We start from the raw sequence: 20,900 nt of genomic DNA, 5'->3' as shown, positions 1-20,900 counted from the left end.
CAATAATTAGAACGAACATGTTTCTTGTACTGGGCTCAGTAAATTATACAGGGTGTTCGCGTACCATTTGTCAATATTTGAGGGGGTGATTCTGCAGGCCAAAATAAGAGAAAAATGAAGAATGGTAATATTTCGGTAGAGGTTTCTAAAATCTGAAAATAAGTATGGAAAAGTACTACTTAAATTTGTTGTACTTAATGCTCAAAACTATGTTTATTAACGTTAATACATTTCTATAATCGAAAATAAATAATTCTCTGACTTTGTTTATAGTTTCTTGACATATCTAAGCACATTCAGTTGTAATACGTTCATGCATGTTTTTCGGTATAATGAGATTATTATTATAGACGTATGTTTCTATAGCTTCCCACAAATAAAAAGTCCAGTGACTTACTTTGAAGTACACCAGAATTCATCGTCTATTTACACAACGTTCATTACAACGTCAGGGGAATTTTCGATTAAACTTTACGAGAAATATGTACATCATGAGCTAGGCAATCTCCTCTCCCATACTAATACTATATTTGATTTTTCTGACTTAAAAACGTTTTTTTTATATTAACAGTAGTAACTCAAAAGTAATCAGTTTAGTTCTTCTGACTGTTGAACGAATTAGATGTGTGTACAAACGCTGAGAGGTGTTCTGTAGTGCGTCGCTCGCTTGTCTGTTCTTTTGTTATTTGAATTTGAAAAGCGTATAATTATCAGTATAACTCTTCAACAAATTGAAAACTTAGGCCTCTGATGGGCAGAGGGCAGTATCAAAAATCATCAATTATAACATGGATACTCCTAACTACAGGAATATCCAGAAGTCACAAGAATCAACGTCAAGAATGGCAGAAAATGTTACACGATATACGCGACAGTAGCCCAAAATATTTTGTTTCCGGCAAAAGAACAAGCAATTATTATAAGATGTTTCTTGGATGCCCACACAATATTCTAAGCTTTATCGATTCCTTATTCATGAATAAAATGTTACATTTATATACAGTCTCTCCAACTTGTTAACTAGAATAGTTTATAAAGGTCTACCACATGGAGGTATTCTCAAACACTAATCAAACTTGTAATCCAAGCAAGCAACATTTGTCACTCTCAAAAATTGTATTTTGACCAACTTTTAGGTGTTTCAGTACACTGAGCGACTTTAACAATAACATCAACGTCAATAATTTTGTCAACTTATTTAATACCAAATATTTTGAATATTTTAAAAAAGCAGTAGTTTTAGTAGACGACACTTTTTAGTTTTCCTTTAATCACAGACCAAGGAATTATGCTATTGTAAAGATAGGACATGATGCAAATAACCCACCTACTCAAGAAAAGTGTTTAATTGGCATTTATGGGAATGTTGGATAATAGGAGATGCAAAGAGAAATAAAAATCTTTCATTAGTTATAATTTATTATTATTTTTATAATACACTTTATTCTGTACGCATCGTCTACTTTTCAATTTTCTTACATTTGTCAGGATTATATCTTTAACATTATTAATCCAGATAAGTTCAAGGTATACGATGTAACTTGTTATTTACATTTTAGGTGTGTTTTAAGCTGTTATGTCATAGTAAAGATGTTGAAAATTAATTTGTATAATATACAGGGTGTTTGGCCACCCCTGGGAAAATTTTTAATGGAAGTTTCTAGAGGCCAAAATAAGACAAAAATCAAGAATACCAAATTGTTGATTGCAGCTATGTTAAAAAGTTATTAACGTTTAAAGTTCCGCCTGTAGAACGGCAATCTGCAAACAGCTGCGTACGCGTGATAGTGGTATTCACTCAGCATGAGAAATTTTATTTACTGACATATCGACAGCCTTACAGTTTTGTGAATGAGAACTACTAGGACTAGCCTGCCTCAACCTATCGCGCGCACGCAGCTATTCGCAGATTGCCGTTCTTCAGACGGAACTTTAAACGTTAATAACTTTTTAACGAAGCCTCAATTAACAAATTGATATTCTAGATTTTCGTCTTATCTTGGTCTCTAGATCTCTAATTAAGATTTTTCCCAAGGACGACCGAACATCCTGTATACTACATAATGTTTAGACCAGGGATGGAGGGATTATTTTGATATTGACAGGTCGAATGTTATATCACAGATTCTTCATGGGACTGCATGCTCCATGCATAGTCAGTTTTGCCAACATTATAAAAAATTACTTATCTAATAATTAATTAATAATTAGAAATTGAGTGTTCCATAGATACAATACATCATTTTTTTTTATTCTTTGTTACATTTAATGGGAGTTTTCATCCAATATGAGATACTTTTCAAAGTCACAATTCAAATTTATTGAAATTTGTACATATTGTAGTCTTCAGCAATATTTGAACGTGTCTCTGGGAATTTTTCAAAATTTTTTAAATTATTGATTTTATGGCTATTTGAAATATAGCACTATTTTTGTTTAAATAAACTATAGCTGTTGAACTACCTACTGGATGATAATGAACTTTGAGTGTTTACAATGAAGATGTAGGAATACTAGGTAAAAATTATTTTAGTCCGAAAACATTTGTTAACCATTTTTTTTGCATTTGTTTTAAATAAATGCAATTCTACAATAAGTGGGGACAAATTAAAAAATTTAAAAATAAATGAGGATATAGTTCTGTTTGTTCTGTTTGCAGACGTATTTTCGTAAGTATGAACACTTTTAAATTGGTCATATGACAATTGATTGAAATTAACGCTAATTAATTAGACAGTCTTTTTTTATTATTATACTAATCTTATAATTTTTTTGATAGTGTGGACTTTTGAATTTACATTTTCTCATTAGCTACACAAATTGTTTTCGTCATGCTTATTACTAAATAGCTACAGTAACAGCAAAGCAAAAACGACTCCAAGTTACGAAAGTGCAACAATGTCTAATACGGTTAATAGATTTTTAGAACTCGCTCTTTATCAGTAGCACTTATTGTTACAAATATTCAAATTGCTACCATTTAATGGAAATCATATGGATGTGGAAAATATTCTTATACATATTTGACTTTTGTCTTCTATTTATCAATTTCCATGATTTGTATTTAATTTGTATTTAACTATTGTTAGTTTACGAGTTTAAACAACACTGACTGTTCTAAAAAAAGTAAATATACAGGGTGTTCGGGCACCCCTGGGAAAAACTTTAATGGGAGATTCTAGGAGCCAAAATAAGACGACAATCAAGAATACCAATTTGTTGATTGAGGCTTCGTTACAAAGTTATTAACGTTTAAAGTTTCGCCTGTAAAACGACAATCTGCGAACAGCTGCGTGCGTGTGATAGTGGTTCTCATTTAGCATGAGAAACTCTACTCACTGACGTATCGACAGTCTTACAGTTTTGTGAATGAGAAACACTATCACGCGTATGCAGCTGCCCGCAGATTGCTGTTCTACAGGTGTAACTTTAAACGTTAATAACTTTTTAACGAAGTCTCAATCAACAAATTGGTATTCTTGATTTTCGTCTTATTTTGGCTCCTAGAATCTCCCATTAAAATTTTTCCCAGGAGTGCCCGAACACTCTGTGTAGTTTATAACAGTTTGCTATTTTACATTCGCACTACACGAGCATTTATCATTTTGTTGGCCAGTGTACATAAAAATACTTGTTTTTAACATTTTATCTGAAAAAGTATTGATAGTTCATTTTCAGAATTGGTTCAATTTCATTCAGTCTACTAGCGTTTATTAATGGAATCTAATTTAGAAATAAAATTGCGGATGAAACATAAACGAAAATTAGTTTATAAATAAATTTCAAATTTGTATTCGTTATTCGTGAATAAAATCTACACCATTTTGAGTTTCTCGTTTTTCTCATTTGTGATAAACGTTTATTGTCTGCATGGCCTTAAATGCTATAAAACAATACATTGGATGTAAATTTCGTTTTTTATGTTAATGTTTTCTTTTTAAAATTAATACTCGTTTTAACTTAAACACGTTACACAATACGAGACGTAATTCTATTCTTCAGATAAACGGTGTATTTTACAATAAAAATCTCTTCCCATAAAATTGAAAAGCCGTACACAGTGAAGTATATCTACGTTGGAAAAAAATCTCCGAAAGAAAAATCAAAACGTTAGAGAAAGTATATAATAGCAGATGTAATGGCATTCCTCAAAAGTTTCTTATTAATTAAAAAATATTATTTTTTTCAATTATAATTTATCATGAATAACATGCATACTCATAAGAAACTTTTTCATGTATTCAGACTTCACATGTACATTTTCTATTGCGACCACTTTAAATATGTTGATTGTCTTTTATGATGGATTTTTGTATTAGTGGATTTTAAGGAAAATAATTTTTTTATTTTATGAGGAAAATTCATAATCAACAAAGATTTGTTGAATATGTATTTACGAAATCTGTATTCTTTGATAGAGAGTATATACTTTTTAAAGCTGGGTATTATAATTAAATTCAAAATAAATCTAACTAATTTTCACGACATTATCGTTCACCATTTTCGTATTATTTTTATTGTAAAAATATCTGTTTCAGCTCGACTAGTCTGACTGGGAAAAAATCTAATGAAATAATACTCGGTGGCCTAAATAGCTTAAAATCGGCTGCTACGACAGTAGCAAAAAAGTTTGATGAAATTAAAGAAGCTATTTCTGCGACTAGTACACCAGTAAAACTTAAAGAACGTGAATATAAAATAACACATGGAGCATCGCATGAATCGTTGGATTCCATGACAGACGGATCTGTTCAAGATCGAACCGAAGCTCTTAGAATATCTGGTTCGTAACATTAAAAACTTAATTGCAGTGATAAAAATAAATACGCAGAACAAAATATCGATTTTCAATATAATATTTTTCTTTCATAATAGGAGACGGAAATATAGATCCTTACACATTGTGTGATTTGGCCGAAAATTTATATCCAAAAGGTTCAAGAGAATTGGATGAACGAATTGCTATTGAACTTGTGCTCTCTAGTGCTAGTAGATGTCATCATTGTGCCTCTATACTCTATGATGAAGAAATAATGGCTGGTTGGCAACCAGAGGACTCAAATTTGAATACGGTCTGTCAATATTGTGACAAAGCGACAGTACCTCTACTTACTATAACAATATTAGATTACAGGTAATATAAATATATATGTATTACATTAGCATTATATATTGTATACACTTTGTATTTACAACGCTTGTGAATTTGTATGTTTATAAAGATGCGAGAAAAATGAAAGAAAAAATGACCCTCTAATGGGAGCACTAGTTGAACTTTTGGATAAACCGAAAGAATTATTAGAACCCACCACAGTGCCATATTTAAATCCTCTTGTTTTAAGAAAGGAACTAGAAAGTGTCTTAAGTCAAGAAGGTGATTCATGTCTTACAAAACATAAATTCATCGAAGAACATCCAATAGTATATTGGAACCTTATATGGTACTTTGAAAGGATTAATTTAACAAGTCATCTCCCAGATTTATGGTTGAATAATGATAAGAAAAAGGATCAAATAAATTATGGTGCAGTAGGTGTTAAAACTATGTGGGACAACGAAAGACTTCATATGGATCGTTTACCCATGTACCTTCAATGGAAGCTCAATATTACAGAAGATAAAATGTAAGTAGAATTCATATACCATATCATAAATACACAACATGTAAAATCATCATTATAAATATTAGAATTAATTCTATATATTCTTATCTTTCCGAGCTGTATCCGTAATAGAATTATTTTCTAGTTTATCTGTACGTAGTTAACTCTGAAACGCTTTTACAAATGAAGCATAACATTCTAGTTCTGAAGTCGGTAGGCAGTTCCCTTTTTCGTCGTGTTTTCTGCAAATAACATATCATTTTTATGGTTTTTACCCATGTTTGTTAAAGGAGTCTTATTATTAAAATATTTATAATCAAGTTTGAAACCCATAAGAATGATGCGACTTTCATTCTCAACTGAAATATTATACAATTCATTACTGAAGTTTGTGTACTTTTCTAAACGAATTATGTGAAAAAGGCATCGAAAAAATAAGTACATATCATACCTATTCTACTCTTTTTAGATGGTAGAATGCAAAAACACAAAAATACACTGTAAAACAGTGCTGTCCAACGTAATGGGTAACCTTTACGGTCCTGCTTCGCTCTTAAATTGTTTCTTCCCCTAAAGCAGTGGTTCTTAATTTGTCGTTCGTGCTCCTCAAAGAGCAATAGATATATCTTTTTATATACATATATGTATGTATATACGTGGGGAAATCTTCATGGACACTAGACCTATGTGTAGTGCCAAACCCTTACCAGCTAAAACCCCACAGTGACCATCCTCAGGCGCCTGGCGGGGGACCGGAAACTCTAGTGAGCCATCACAAAGTCCCCCGCTGCGCCGTGCCTTTTTTGATCCCTTCCGGTGGGAGGCACTCCTCTCACCGCATTCCCATTTAACCGCAGGCGCCTGGTCACCAGCGCCCACGGCTCCGTGACATGGGACTAAGCTGCTGGCTGCGTGGCCACGTTGGCCACAGGATTCACCCGCAGCCAACTGGCCAACCTGCGGCCTTGGGAAGAACCCACGACAAATATCCCATGCCCTAGTCGACTCACATACACATTCATACCGGTGTTGGTCCGCGGGAGCTTTATCTTCGACCTCCGGGATGCCATGCGAGAAAGCGGCCATCAGCCTTCTTAGGTTGATGACCTCATCCTCGCATCCCATCCCAGCGGCTGCCTCTATCTGCCACCTCGCGCCACGTAGGGGTTCCCCTCCTCTGCCGCTTCGAAACCAAACAGGTGCGTGGAGATCGGGTGACGCCAACCTCCCATGCAACCCCAGCGGCTTACCCTATTCGCCACCTGGGGACACACCACGTAGGGGTTCACCCTACCTTGCTTTTCTCTTTCTAATTACATAAGTTCACCGATCTTGGAAAAAAATCTTATTCGTGTTCTTTGTGTTTAAATTTTGTCATTAGAGAGTTACTCTATATATTGTAATATTTAAAACTTGTCGAAAATTTTGTCTACAGTAATGTATAATATATTACACATTAGCATCAAAATCATCTTCTTTGCCATTTTATTAGTTGCTATAATTATTATTACATAACTTTAGATCAGTCATTTGCTTTAACAGAGAAATTGTTTCGTTCAAAAAAATATATATGATACATAAACTAGTAAAAGTATTAAATTCTGTGATGTATAAAACAACATATAGTTGTATAACATTCTATAATTAAAAATTCATGAATTTCATTATCATATATATAAATAACTAAGACTTATATCTGTTTTAGGTTAATGCAGTTAGTAATTACGAACGTTCGTCGAAACGACTTAGCAGAACCTATAAAAAGAGTGGCCTTAGAAAGAAGCAGAAATCAAGCACCTGACCAACCCCTATTTTCTATATATCGAGATATATTGTTTTTAGCATTTACCGTTTTGGGTAGAGGAAATATTGATCAAGGTAAGTTTTATATTATTAAGTGAACAAATAAATATACAAGGTGTCCCATTTACCTCGAGCGCCTTAAACATAACTCCGTTGCTGTTGATACGAAAAAATGTCAACAAAATTTGATTCAAAGCTACAAATGTTGTAATTGGCAAAACTTTTTGCACGAGTTATATTAAATATTTAATATTAGTTATATTAATAAATATTTAATATAATTGTTTAAATATTTTTATCATTACAGTATTATAGCTAATGTTAAGAGAAACACAACGGTATATATTGCTAGTGAATAATTTCAAACTTTAAACATACTTTTTGCAAAATGTAATGCTAAGAAGAATTCATTAAGATAATAATGATATTAAACATGAGAACTTTTAATAATAATCCTTAATATTTCTTTATAAAACTCCGAAAAAAAATTAACAGATTTCGAACAAAGCCACTATATAATGTATTTAAATGTTTTATTATATATAAATGAGATTAGATACAGAGAATTAAAAAGATACCGTTGACGCACGCTTACGAAGCTCACTCCTGAGAAGCTCAATCGAGTAATTAAGAAATCATCAAAAAATTTAATTACCCTTAATTCACGACAATAACTTTTCCATCTCTCTCTGAAATAGACATGGCGCTAAGCATGCCCAAATATTACCCTTATGTGTTGAGATCGTTGTCAACATTTTGGAATCTTTCTCTAATTTCTATTAATTTTCCTTAATTTCTATCAATTTTAAGGATTAGATTCAACGTAATTTTATAATCCCCGCAGATACTAATCTGTCCATTGCTTTTCAAAACTGGCACTATAGGCGTCGTCCATTCGCTACTCTCCACAAGAATTAAGACACCATTATTTACTAATTTGTTAATTTTAGCCTTTATAATTTTCTAAACCCTCTTTAAATAACACATTAAATTTATTTAAAATACACTCCAGATTATTTTTTGTATATCTTCAAGTTTTTTAATTGTATCATTTTCCACCGTTTTGTCTTTCACAATGTCTAATATTAATAGCCAATCAGCCCTTCGGTACTTATTTCCCTGTGTCTCACACTAAAGTAAATATTTACCGCAAATTTAAATCTTTATTCAATTATTTAAATGGAAACAAAAACTATTTTTTACTGTTAGATAAAAAGGAGAAAAAGAATAACGGACATATAATTTTGAATTATTATATACACAGATTTTAACACAAAATATAACAAAATAAAAGAGAAATGAAATATACGAATTTTACACGATTACACTTAGCACACCACTTTAACTTTGCTTTCTTTAATCTCTATTTTGTACGTCCACTCTATACGTATTCTCTATTTTGATTAAATGTCTCATTCATTGCTATTCCAGGTAATGAGTCATACCATTTTTATTCACACACACACATACATTCGTTACTCCTAATAACGTTTTAGATATGCTGAACCGTTACTTTTACTCTAACATTAAGTAATGATTACATATCATCATACAATTCCAGTCAATGGTATACAATGTTTAATTATTTTTTCCTTTGACTAGGGTTTTGTTAGAATGGCCACCACTAATTCTTTTAATGGAACGTGCTGGAGCTCAATTTCATTTTCCGCTGTTTCACGCTTAGCAAAATGCTATTTTCGGTTAATATGATGCGTTCTATTTATGATCTTTTCTTTTTTGATTCAATCGGCTGGGTCTGCATGAGCTCACATACATCTTTGTGAACCAATTTTAGAATGTCCTTTGTTTCTTTACTAGATTTCTTTGGTAAAGACTTCCATGTTAATTTTCTGTTTATGCATACTTCGCGTACCTCTTCGTAGCTGCAATATTTTCCTTTGCCATCAGCTTTAATACTTCTAGATACCTATATCCTAACTTTCTATGCCATTCATGAACACAGTTAGTACTATGTCCATTCATAGTAGTCATTGCTTTATTATATGTCTCAAGTTCATATAGTCTTCCTATACAGTCTCCTGTTGCAATTACTTATTTTTCTTTTTTTGTTACACATTGGTGAACATAAAAATTTACATTTAACACATTTTCAGTTATTAAAATTAGTGAAAAAATGTATTAAAGCTACGAATGAGTGTTTTTTTTTTGTGTGAGTGTAGTAATGAGGCTTCAGATGGAAAAATGGTAAATGCCTAAAAAAGGTTCCACATTTTTGGTAATGCTTTGTATATTATTCTATTTTTAAAATATTTAGTTAGTTCATTAACTAGTCTCATATTTAAACAATCTATTGACATGTTTTAGGTGTTTTCGACAAAGAATATACTTTATCACTAGAAAGATTAACGGAAGAAGAACAAAAGCTGTTGTGTAAAATTGATGCTCCGCCTTCAATGATGTCAATATTCTGCAGACATTACTTTAAGCAACTCAGCGTGTAAAAATAATGCAAACGGTGTAATATATTGTGAAAATGACTAGATTATCATGGAAATTATTATAGATTCGTCTGTTCAAGTGCGATTTCAATGTGAAACAATTTATGTATCCTTAAAAAATTAATAGCGAATCAATTATTTTAGATAAATGTGTACGAATTATTATGTTTCAATCGCTAAAACTTTTATTTTTTAACAAAATAACCGAGAGGACACTCGACGTCACAAACTCGCTTGTGGAGTAATACAATTTTCATGTTTAAAATATATAATTACTATAAATACTTTTTTATTTTGAAAATAGTTTGCGTATATACGTTTTCGCGCATATAATTTCTTATGTCAATGTGAATATTCTTAGTTGTATCGATGAACGTGATATTAAAGATCGTTCAGTACCAAAGAAACTGACTTGATCGTAAAACTATGAATTTAATTGCTTTAATATAAATTCACGCATTATATGAATAGCGCAATCGTAATTTTCAATGTACGAATTACATACTTGGTATATTTCTACCAACGTTTTGATCATCAAATACTGATTAAATGACCACGATTGTGTTTCGAACAAAGCGAAGTATAACGTAACTCAACGTTTATATAATATTACAAAAGACAATATTCATTTTCTGATTTTTTAAGCGGAACAGTTAAATAATTCGTGACCAATAATTCAATCAATAATTTACGTGTTCACGATGAAAAGTGCTGTTCACACTCGTAGCATAGATTTTCATTTGATATTTATCATAGTAAATTAATGCTTTTTTAAGTTACAGTTCAAATTTACATTACATAGACATTATTGTATCCAAGAAAATAAAAGCTTTCTATCTTAAAATTGCAACATAATGATTTTTAAATTATTGTTTACGATTAAAAATGGATATTTATTTTTTCCTTTGCCAAATACGATGTTCAAGACACAAAATCTTGCTTCTATAAAACATTTTGACGAAGCTTTGACACACTGAAAATTTGTATCTCAGTATATGTATATTGTGTTTAGTTGAAAGATAATGTAGGAAATTTACAAATTTCTAGATTCGAATTTTAAGTACCTGACGATACGAACATTCGCATTGACTTGACTGAAATATTTATTTATTGTCTGTTATGATAAAATTGCGAATTATAATTGTATTATAAGAAAAATGTTAAATAACATCCAATTTTAATTGCAAATAAATTTAACTAAATCAATGTTTTTTGAAAAATTTTACTTTGTAAAAGTGTTTCATTTCAAGAACATTTAGTAGAACGTTATATGTACCTGATATTTGTAAAACCATTTCTTCACGTAAGTAAATTATACAATGTATTGGCTGTTGAAAATTGTAAGAATGAAATATGCATACATATATATACACATGCACGCCTGCGCGCATACACATACACACACAACAACACAACACAACACAACACAACACATAGTTTAATGTGACAATGCTATGCACTTTTCACTATGAACCCTGTAAAAAATGTACTATTGTATATTCGTTCATTATTACATTATGAATATAAGACATAAATAAAAGTCAGTCATGGTATTGTACATAAATGAGTTTTTGATCTGTGTAGTTGATGCAATCACTTATCTTTGACTAAACTCATATGTGTCTTTATTAATGAAATACAATAATGTCATTATAAACATGTATTTTATTTTTATTTGACAAGACAACCTATTTCAACTAAACTAATTATTGATAAAGATTTATGCAGGTTGACATATTTTTATATCCAAATGGATTTCCCCCCAATGTTAACATGCGGACGTAAGTTTGCTGAGTAGTCGAAGCAATTCACAGTATTATAGGACAGAAATATGTAAAAACTTCTTCATCATCAATTAATCTTTTGCCAGTCCTGACTTATTTTGTAGTATGATAAGAGCATTTAGAACTCTTTCATGTAGTAGTTTTATGAGCAAGAGAATTATAAACTTTTTTATAATTAGAAACGAGATTTTTTCAACCCATTTCTCTGGGATTTTAGAGCTCCATTATCACTGTGATGTCACTTGCAATAGTAGAAAATAGGATTACGGGAATTCCTTTGTTTTATAAAGAAATGAAAACATTACGGTCCAGAGTTGAGCATCAATCAATTAATTACATTGGAGCAATTAATCGATTAACGGAAGCGATTAAAAATTTAGTCGTCAAAATTAAGTCACGATTAATAGAATTAATCGCTCATTACTATTTCGTTGCCAAATTCCAGTATCGAGTCAGAATGAAATTCGACTTTTTTTTTTGTACGTGGGAAATCCTCATGGACACCCGCGGGCCCGTTCAAAAGGAAGACCGGCGGGTTAGGTCTGGACTCTTACCGGTTAAAACACCCCGGTGATCATCCTCAGGCGCTAAACGGGGGACCGGGAACTCTAATGAGACATCACAGAGTCCCCCGCCGCGTCGTGCCTCTTCAGGCCCCTCCCGGTGGGAGGCACTCCTCACCGCATTCACACTCAACCGCAGGCGCCTGGTCACCAGCGCCCGCGGCTCCGTGACATGGGACTCAGCCGCCGTCCAGGTGACCACGTTGGCCGCAGAACTTATCCGCAGCCACCTGACCAACCTGCAGCCTTAGGTAAAACCCGCGGCAAATATCCCATGTTCCGGGCCACTTACACACACAAAGCATTCATACCGGTGTTTGGTCCGCGGGAGTTTTCGCTCCGACCTCCGGAATACCATGCGAGAATGCGGCCACCAGCCTTCTCAGGTTGATGACCTCATCCCCGCATCCCATCCCAGCGGCTGCCCCTATTCGCCACTTGGGGACGCGCCACGTAGAGGTTCACCACCTCTACCGCCTGGACAACCAAACGGGTGCGTGGCCCCAGCGGCGGCCCGTCATTCCTCCAGCCACCGATGTGGTGAGCGTGGAGAGCGCTGACGGGCTACTCCACGTCTTGGAGGTCCACCAAAAATAGGAAGGGGGGGGGGGGGAAGGATTAAGGAAAGGGAAAGGGTGAGAGACACATGGACCTCGAGGCTATAGGAGGGTGCCTGGAGGCGAAGGTCGCCTCGCCCTGGGCCCCCTTCGAGCCCTTCCTCTTCGAGCGGGATGCGCGGCCCGTTCGCTCCGCCACTCGGCGGCCTCGTTCTGCGACATGACTAACAACCATTTGCCATGCTCTCTCGCTAACCATCATCTTAGCCACTATGGTGGCCAGCGAGAGACTCCGCCCAACTTCCTGCTCCAGAACACGCCGCTCATCTGCCCACGCTGAGTAGACTTCCAGCGTGTGCTGCGCCGTGTCCTGGGCATCACCACAATGGTGGCACACTGTCGTCGCCTCCTTCCCGATTCGATACAGGTACTCACCAAAGCATTCATGCCCGGTGAGCACCTGTGTCATGCTATAGGACAGCCTATCCGGTTTATCCTGCCACTCCTGCCAACTTGAATTAGTTGTAACCACACGAACGAAACGGTCTGTTGGGCATGACGCCTCGTCGCTTCGACTGCTCGCCTCTTTTCCTTTGGCGGCCTCCCAGCCTCCTAAAGCTCCCTGGAATGCCTGAAAACCAACTGGTTTCTCCAGGCTAGGAGCTCCAGGGGCGGGAGACAAGCCAGGGTAGTCGCCGCCTCGTGGGAGATGGTGGGATACCCTCTAACAACCCGGATGGCCAGCCGACGGTTGACGCGGTGCAGCACGGAGATGCTGCGCCGGCTGGCATCCAGTTGTGGGGCCCAAATTGGGGCCCCGTAGAGGGCAATTGAACGCACCACCTCCACATAGAGGCGGCGGACTCCAACATCTGGCCCCCCGATATTCGGAAGAAGGCGGCCTAACGCGGCAGCCGCCTTCTCCACACGGGGGGTCAAGCGGTCGAAATGTTCGACGAAGCGCCACCGGCTGTCGAGGATCAGGCCCAGGTATTTCATGTGGGCCTTTACCTCGACGTAGGCTGTCCCAACTCGGATCCGCAGGCCGGCCGGCGGCACCCCCTGAGGGCCAAGTTTTTGGAAATACATGGCCTCCGTTTTCTGGAGTGCCACCTCTAGGCCCAGCCTGCGGATTTCGACGACGACGATGGCCACCGCCACCTCTGCGGCACGCGCTGTCCCTCTCCAGTCTGACTCGCTGACGAGCATCAGCGTGTGATCGGCATAACACGCCAGTGGTACGTCAGCGGGCAGAGGGGCCCGCAGTACCGAGTCGTACCCGATGTTCCACAGCAGGGACCCCAAAACTGGCCCCTGCGGAACACTGCGCACGACTCCCCTCCGCATTGTAACTCCGTCCGGGCCGGTGCAACTGATCCACCTGTCGCTCAGGTAGGACCCGACTATCTTCCTCAGGTATGGGGGCACACGATGAAAGTCTAGCGCCCCCATAATCGCAGGGCCGAGACGAGTCGCAGGGCCGCAGGGGTTGCCACGTCAAATCGACGATGGACGTTCCTTGCGGCCCCACGAACGTAGCTTCGGAGCCCCCAAGGGGTTCACCTCCCCTGCCGCCTAGACAACCAAATGGGTGCGCGGGAGAATGAAATTCAACTATAAGAATTAAAACTAAATGTAGCGAAAACTACGATCCGATAAACGATCGAAGTATTGATCGCTTTGAATGTGATGAAGAAGCTATAATTATATTAAACTATACGAGGAAGATTCCAACCATTAGCTCATATTTTTTGTTATGTAATTAATAATTATGTTATATAATTACAAGTGGATAAAATATTATCCAAGAAAGTAATTACTTTTAATAAGAGGAACTTTTGCAATAAGAGTTCTAATTATGTGATTATGTTTTTGGTTATGTTTATTTTATCGAGTGTTAGAATATCTCGTGATTTTTATAAATATTCCAAAATTTGAAAAAATTAAAGTTCGTTGATTATTCATGCTTGAATAGCATATTCCAATTACGCAGTTTTTACATTTGCTTAAACTGGCATCGAAATATGTATGCAAATTGCAATTACAATAATTCATAAAGACAGAAATACAAACAATCAATTAAATAAATAATACTCGGAAATATTCTATCGCGATTAGAATGTAACATTCCAATTTACCGTTAATGTCTACCGACACTATTTCGAAATATCACAGAAAAGAAAACATATACATATATCGAAGTAAATAAAAAGTTTGTTAACCATTTTTATGTTTCATCTTAACACTGATTGATTTTAAAATTATATATCATGCTTATAACGAATATCTCAACAAATAGACAAAAGTAAGTAAATGAATAATGAATATATGTATTACTTATTGTTATAATAATTTAAATTTTACCAATATCTCTTGTGAAATTGTCAAGTCGTTTGCCCATTATCATGGCGTCGTTTACGTGCCAACGAAACATTCCTTGACTTCGAATTCCAATAAGAGACTGTAACAAAAGCAAAAAAAAAATTAAAATACATGAACAATTATTATAATTAAGTAATTATTAAATTCTAACTGTATTACAAGAGATCGTAATTAAATTCAGGGGGGCACCCCTGGAGGGATTACATGTAATTATGATCCACAAAGTCACATTTCTTACGCATAGAGTGCGTATCGTCCTTCCACGAGAAGGCACAGCGTGTTTACATCTCCACACTTGCTGCAGTCCGCTAATTAGCTGTCATCGATCTCCGTCACCGTTTTCAACCAATACCTGTGAGTCAGCGAACTGCAACAGGAGTGGGGATGTAAACACGCTGTGCCTTTTTTTCGTGGAAGGACGGTACGTGAGACGACGAACATTTCTATTCGATTATCGATCGAAGAATGTTTGATCTTCTAATAAAACAAACTTTTATTCTTTTTGTTTCTGGATATATAAAATAATTGTCATGGTCAGCTTAAATCAAAAATTGATCTAAAAGTGATTCTTCTTTCGACAGAGTATTTAATCATTCTGAACAAGTAATATGATATGTATTTTATTAAAATTTATTCTTTGTAATGAGAACCGGTTGTAAAGTTAGAATGTCGTGGATCTATCGATACTTCCCATTTCATAGTACTCACCGTATCAATATTACACGTTTCAAAATAAATATATCTTTTATAAACAATAGTTTAATCACCAATTATACGACCGATTTAATAAGAGTTTGTGTTCTAATGAATTGAAATATCGACCACGTGAAAAATCAGTAGCCTTACAATGCATTCTGTAATTTTATTTCTGATGACATATTGATAAAAGTTATGATCAAAAATTATTTACAAAAATTATATTTTATTATTATTTATTTAAATTATTCAAATTAGTTATGAGTCATATGATACATCGAGGCCTGATCTTATCTTATCCTTCACCTCTCCTGAAGAAAGAAGCCTATCATCTTCCCATAGTTTCCATCGAACAATGATACTTCATTAAAAAATAATCATTGAACAATTAAACTGGTACTTCAAAATACGTTTATTATAAAAAAGCATCATTGGCAGAGAATGAGTTAATAGATTTGACATGGAATAAGCCTTACATTTCTACTTTAGGTACTGAAGCTGTAACAAACATCCATATTTTTCAAAGAAAGAGAAAGAGAAGGAGAGGCACAGTAGAAAAAAATTTTTTTTTTATTAGAGAAAATATGATGTATATGTTCTCCATTGCTCCTCTAGAGGTTATAGTAAATTCATCGTTACTATTGTCATTCTCGATGCACTTAATTCTGTTTACCATACTGCTCTAACCTATAGCCTTTTATTTTAAATGTGTTGTATGTGGCTAGAATTTTTCACAGAATTATGATAAAAACCATTGATATACTATAATTATTGCATTTTTAAATTACGTGCAAACATTAAGTAACTACTTGTGTTTATGTAAAACTTAATCTATTTAGTAATAATTTGTATTCCTTTTTAGGGTTATATTAGCATCTCACTGTTACAATATTATTCATATAGGGTTACTAATTCTGTAAATATGGCATCGATACTAAAAACTTTGAATGGCTTTCAACTTTTTAACAAATGTATGAAAGTAAGGTATGCATATTTCAATCATACTTGTACCCTCGGTATTTGTAAATATATTATTATTCGAAAAAAATGATGTGCTATTTACATAATTACCATTTGTTATGATTTCATTGTTAGACAACAATATTGCAAAAATTTGTTCTTAGCATTGACATTGTACGAGTACGCAGTAGAGTAAATCCACCTCCAAGGAAGCGTCATCCAGAATGGCTTCCAAAACCACTACGCGTAGTATGTATTCTTAAAATAAAAATTACATTCTGTTTTCTCTTCAATCTATAAATAATGTGTAATATTATTCTTTTTACTAGCGCTATGATGAATCGCTTACTCCTGAAAACAAAGAATTTCTCTCAGAAATGTCTGCTTTAAACCAAACACATTTCAATTTTAACCACAAATCACCGTTGAATATGGAAGTAATTGAACCAGTTACAGAATGGACCCCATTTTCCAGGCGTACTGGTTTAATTGGCAAAAAGATAGGAGTGTATCCAATGTGGTTGAAAAATGGAAAAAAAGTACTAACTAGTTTAATACAGGTACTACTTATTATTGTAATTGTAGAATCATTTTTTTATTTTAAACAATTTTACTGAATTATTATGTACCTCATTTTTTTTTACAGATCTTAGATAATGAAGTTGTGAAATATATGCCGCCAGAAGAATATAATCCAGTGATTGGCCCTAAAGCAAGACAAATCAAAAGAAAAAATGGTTGCCTTGTAATAGGTGCAGAGAATATTGATCCACAGCTAGTATGTTGTGATTTTTGTTCCTTTTTAATGTTTCTGACTGAAATGTAATGTTCATGTTGTTTATTTTTACAGATTACTAAGGAGTACTATGGAATATTTAACATGGCAGGAGTTAGACCAAAGAAAACATTAATGAGGTTTGTTGTTACACCAGATGCTGCCCTTCAACCAGGAACTCCTTTGTGTGCAGCTCATTTTAAACCTGGACAATTCCTTGACATTAGGGGAAAAACGTAAACATATTACTAATACTTTTATTCTATGTTAGACATTTAATTATAAATTATAATATTTATAAATGTAGGGTAGACCGTGGCTTTCAGGGTGTTATGAAACGCTGGGGATTCAAAGGTATGCCTGCCACTCATGGTGTAACGAAAACTCATAGAAGACCAGGTAATATAGGTTCAGGAGGTGGGAAAGCTAGAGTAATGCCTGGGACCAAGTTGCCTGGACATATGGGAAATCGTTGGCGTATTCTCAGAGGTGTAAAGGTAGTCAATAATTATTATTAGTTAATTATTTTGCTCGTACAGGATGAAACGGAAACTCTGTCTATCTGAAATATTTCCGTTATTTTAAACATAGAAAAGAATGTTCTATAGAAAAAAGTTATATGTTATAATAGGGGACATATGATAGCATAACTTTTTTGTGCAGGCATAGAGATTTCAAAGTCAACTTCATTTTTTTAATTAGAACTTCATACTTTTTTATTTTTAGTGCAATATTTATTTTCCTATGTTGACGATCTAGTTTGTAGCGTTCATATAAACAAATAAATGATAAGAACGGTAAATAGTGAATTTTTTAAATTGACATTGTTAGAAAATAGTAATCTTGAACTTGTTGTTGGTATCGGTAGAGCTCAATTCACATGTTAAACAGCTACCACTATGAAGTTTACATTTGTTTACATCGAAAGAGAATGTCATGAAGACAACTACAACAATGCTTTGGAAATTCGCCGGGATTTTTCTTTTGAAATTAGGCGATTACTTTCCCCACCAGTTCTTGGAATTGGCTCTTATGTCGGCGGTCAAGTATGTTTATGTTTTTAACAGTAACATTCGTAGTTTCTAATAAAAATTGTAAAAAAGTTACTCAACTGGACTTTCGAAAATTTACCGTAGGTTTTTATAAAATGAATAAACATTTATTTCCATTGCATTATACTTTTCTTCAAGTATATATCGTTTTAATTTCTTTGGTACAAATAAGTACACTATAATTGTCGGTAGTTCTGGTGTTAAACCTGTGAGATATTGATGTGCCGTGTTATGTATCTATCTCATTCGGAGTTTTTAAAAAAAAAAGAAGACACATTGAACTTTCTGGAAAATCTACATCCCTTCAGTTTTGACCTCGAATGTCGACCAATATTCAAGGCATTACTGTAAATCGGTGTATTTGCAATAGCAATTCATAAACATATAGTTACTTCGAGATAAATAATATATAAGATTGTAATCAGCAGGCGTGTCCTATGACACGCATCATAAATTCCATTTATATTGAATAGAAGCATATCCATGATTTGCACTAAGAATTTTATCAGAAAACATACTGCTAAACAATTACCAGAGAAAGTGGTATCAAAATGGCAGATTCTGTATATTGTGCATAAGTGTAATAAGTGCACTTGATGGTATTTCTCCGAATCGGTGGATAGAGCGGGGGGGGGACTACTTTTGTGGCCTGTTTGTTCACCGGACTTACAGTATTGGACAGAAATATAAGACACTTTGCATATTTCTATATTTTCTACATGTAAAAGAAGAAAATTTACATTTTATATATCTCATACGATACATACTATCTACAGAATAAATATACGAAATCTTTTTTTTTCCATAAAAATTTATGTTTAAATTCTATATTCTCATCTCAAGATCTGATTAAATATTTAGCAAAATAGATACATGGATAATGATGGTTACCTCTTATGGCTTTTGATTTTTCTGATATATTTGTCATTTGTAAAAAATCTAAAAATTATCTTAAATACATATTAAAGAGAACTAAATTTAAAATAAAAAAATTAAATAAACATTTTATTCATTGTATACTATTCAAGTATTGAACTAAAATATGAAATTATATTGAGTATTTAGTAGAATAAAAAAACGTACACTATTAATAATTTAATATGTAAATAAAATTGTATGCAGAGTGAATTTTTAAAATATTTTTACTGGATATTTTGATACCAGAAATATGCAACAATTCATCATTCCACACCAAATCGATTACTATTCTACTCGCTGTTGGGGATTTCGTTCAAATCGAAATATGTTGTAGTCCATGTGATACTAAGGGGGGTTTAAGTCATCATTTTATTGATTTCAAAATTCTTTAAAAAACATTGACCCTTAATGTTGGCAGTTTTCATCGATTTTTATAAGAATTACCTTTACAAAAAAATTTGTATCCCTGTAACAATTCAAGATACGACCTTTTCATTTGTTTTAGTTTTTATCGTAAAGGATCTCCTTTTTTTCATTAAGTTTTTCTTCTATTCATAAAGCTAAGAACAATGTTTCTTTAGAATACTAGCAACAAATGAGCTCTGATATTTATACAATATTGAATAACGTCACTGTCATTGAGAATGCTACAAAATATCAAATATTTCATTGAACTTGTAAACATTTCTATTTTTCGCAATATAGTTTAAGAAAAAGTTGAGAAGGTTCTTTTTGTCATTTAAAATGGGAACACTGAATAAGGAAATCAAAATTTTACACCATTCAATAACAAAATTTGTTTTCTATTACTCTCTTCTACTTTTCAGTAAAAAATAGATGACTTGCCTTGATTGCATGATTTACACTATGTATAACAGCAAATAAAGAGCTTCAATTTGATATAATTTTAACAGAGATGATAATTACAACAAAGGAAATGGATTAAGTCAATATCAATGATCAATGAGTTATGTTTTGTAGTGTAAAGATTAATATTATCATTAACAAACATTTTTGTATTGCAGATATTACGAATAAACACGAAATATAATGTAATTTGGGTATTGGCTCAAAATGTACCAGGAGAAACGAACAACATGTGCTATTTATACGATTCGATACTTCCAACGAAAAGAATATCTTCGCCGCATTTTCCTACGTATTTACCAAACACCAACGAAGATACACTTCCTGAAAATATTTATGATGATGAAGTTCACGTATTCAATGATGCCACGATCGAATTCGCATCTGAATCATAATTGTAACAAGTAATAAAAATACCATGTTTCTCGAAGGAAATTAAATCGATTTTGAGTTATTAGCCGTCTTTTCTGTGTGATTAAAA

The 20,900-nt window shown here is 34.0% G+C and overlaps 2 protein-coding genes across 8 annotated transcripts in view; both read left to right on the top strand.

Moving 5' to 3' along the window:
- Window positions 1-11,470, top strand: part of Crag (DENN domain-containing protein Crag) — a 30,889-nt gene extending 19,419 nt beyond the window's left edge. For 4 of the 5 annotated variants that reach the window (XM_076783281.1, XM_076783274.1, XM_076783298.1 and 1 more), the window contains 5 exons: window positions 4,539-4,783; window positions 4,876-5,134; window positions 5,223-5,624; window positions 7,309-7,481; window positions 9,732-11,469. In XM_076783281.1, the coding sequence (XP_076639396.1) occupies window positions 4,539-4,783; window positions 4,876-5,134; window positions 5,223-5,624; window positions 7,309-7,481; window positions 9,732-9,868 (1,216 nt within the window). In that variant the 3' untranslated portion in view covers window positions 9,869-11,469. Of the gene's footprint in view, window positions 1-4,538; window positions 4,784-4,875; window positions 5,135-5,222; window positions 5,625-7,308; window positions 7,482-9,731 lie in introns of all 5 variants that reach the window. The other variant, XM_076783307.1, reaches the window with a different exon arrangement.
- A 1,224-nt stretch (window positions 11,471-12,694) lies between these two features.
- Mrpl3 (mitochondrial ribosomal protein L3) lies at window positions 12,695-20,853 on the top strand. Of its 3 annotated transcripts, none has more exons than XM_076783625.1 (8): window positions 12,695-12,705; window positions 16,751-16,831; window positions 16,972-17,056; window positions 17,137-17,367; window positions 17,454-17,585; window positions 17,658-17,818; window positions 17,890-18,079; window positions 20,578-20,853. In XM_076783625.1, the coding sequence occupies exons 2-8, from the start codon at window positions 16,770-16,772 to the stop codon at window positions 20,812-20,814; spliced, it is 1,098 nt and encodes a 365-aa protein (XP_076639740.1). In that variant the 5' UTR covers window positions 12,695-12,705; window positions 16,751-16,769; the 3' UTR covers window positions 20,815-20,853. The 3 variants fall into 3 exon arrangements, with proteins under 3 accessions (XP_076639740.1, XP_076639729.1, XP_076639720.1); XM_076783614.1 differs by lacking the exon at window positions 12,695-12,705 and adding an exon at window positions 16,504-16,648; XM_076783605.1 differs by lacking the exon at window positions 12,695-12,705 and adding an exon at window positions 16,504-16,648 and having other exon boundaries at window positions 16,710-16,831.
- The last annotated feature ends 47 nt before the right edge of the window (window positions 20,854-20,900 follow it).

This window comes from Colletes latitarsis, chromosome 1 (genome assembly GCF_051014445.1).
Source record: "Colletes latitarsis isolate SP2378_abdomen chromosome 1, iyColLati1, whole genome shotgun sequence".
Lineage (NCBI taxonomy): Eukaryota > Metazoa > Arthropoda > Insecta > Hymenoptera > Colletidae > Colletes > Colletes latitarsis.
Note: the sequence above shows the minus strand (reverse complement) of the source record. Positions and strands in the feature narration are given on the sequence as shown.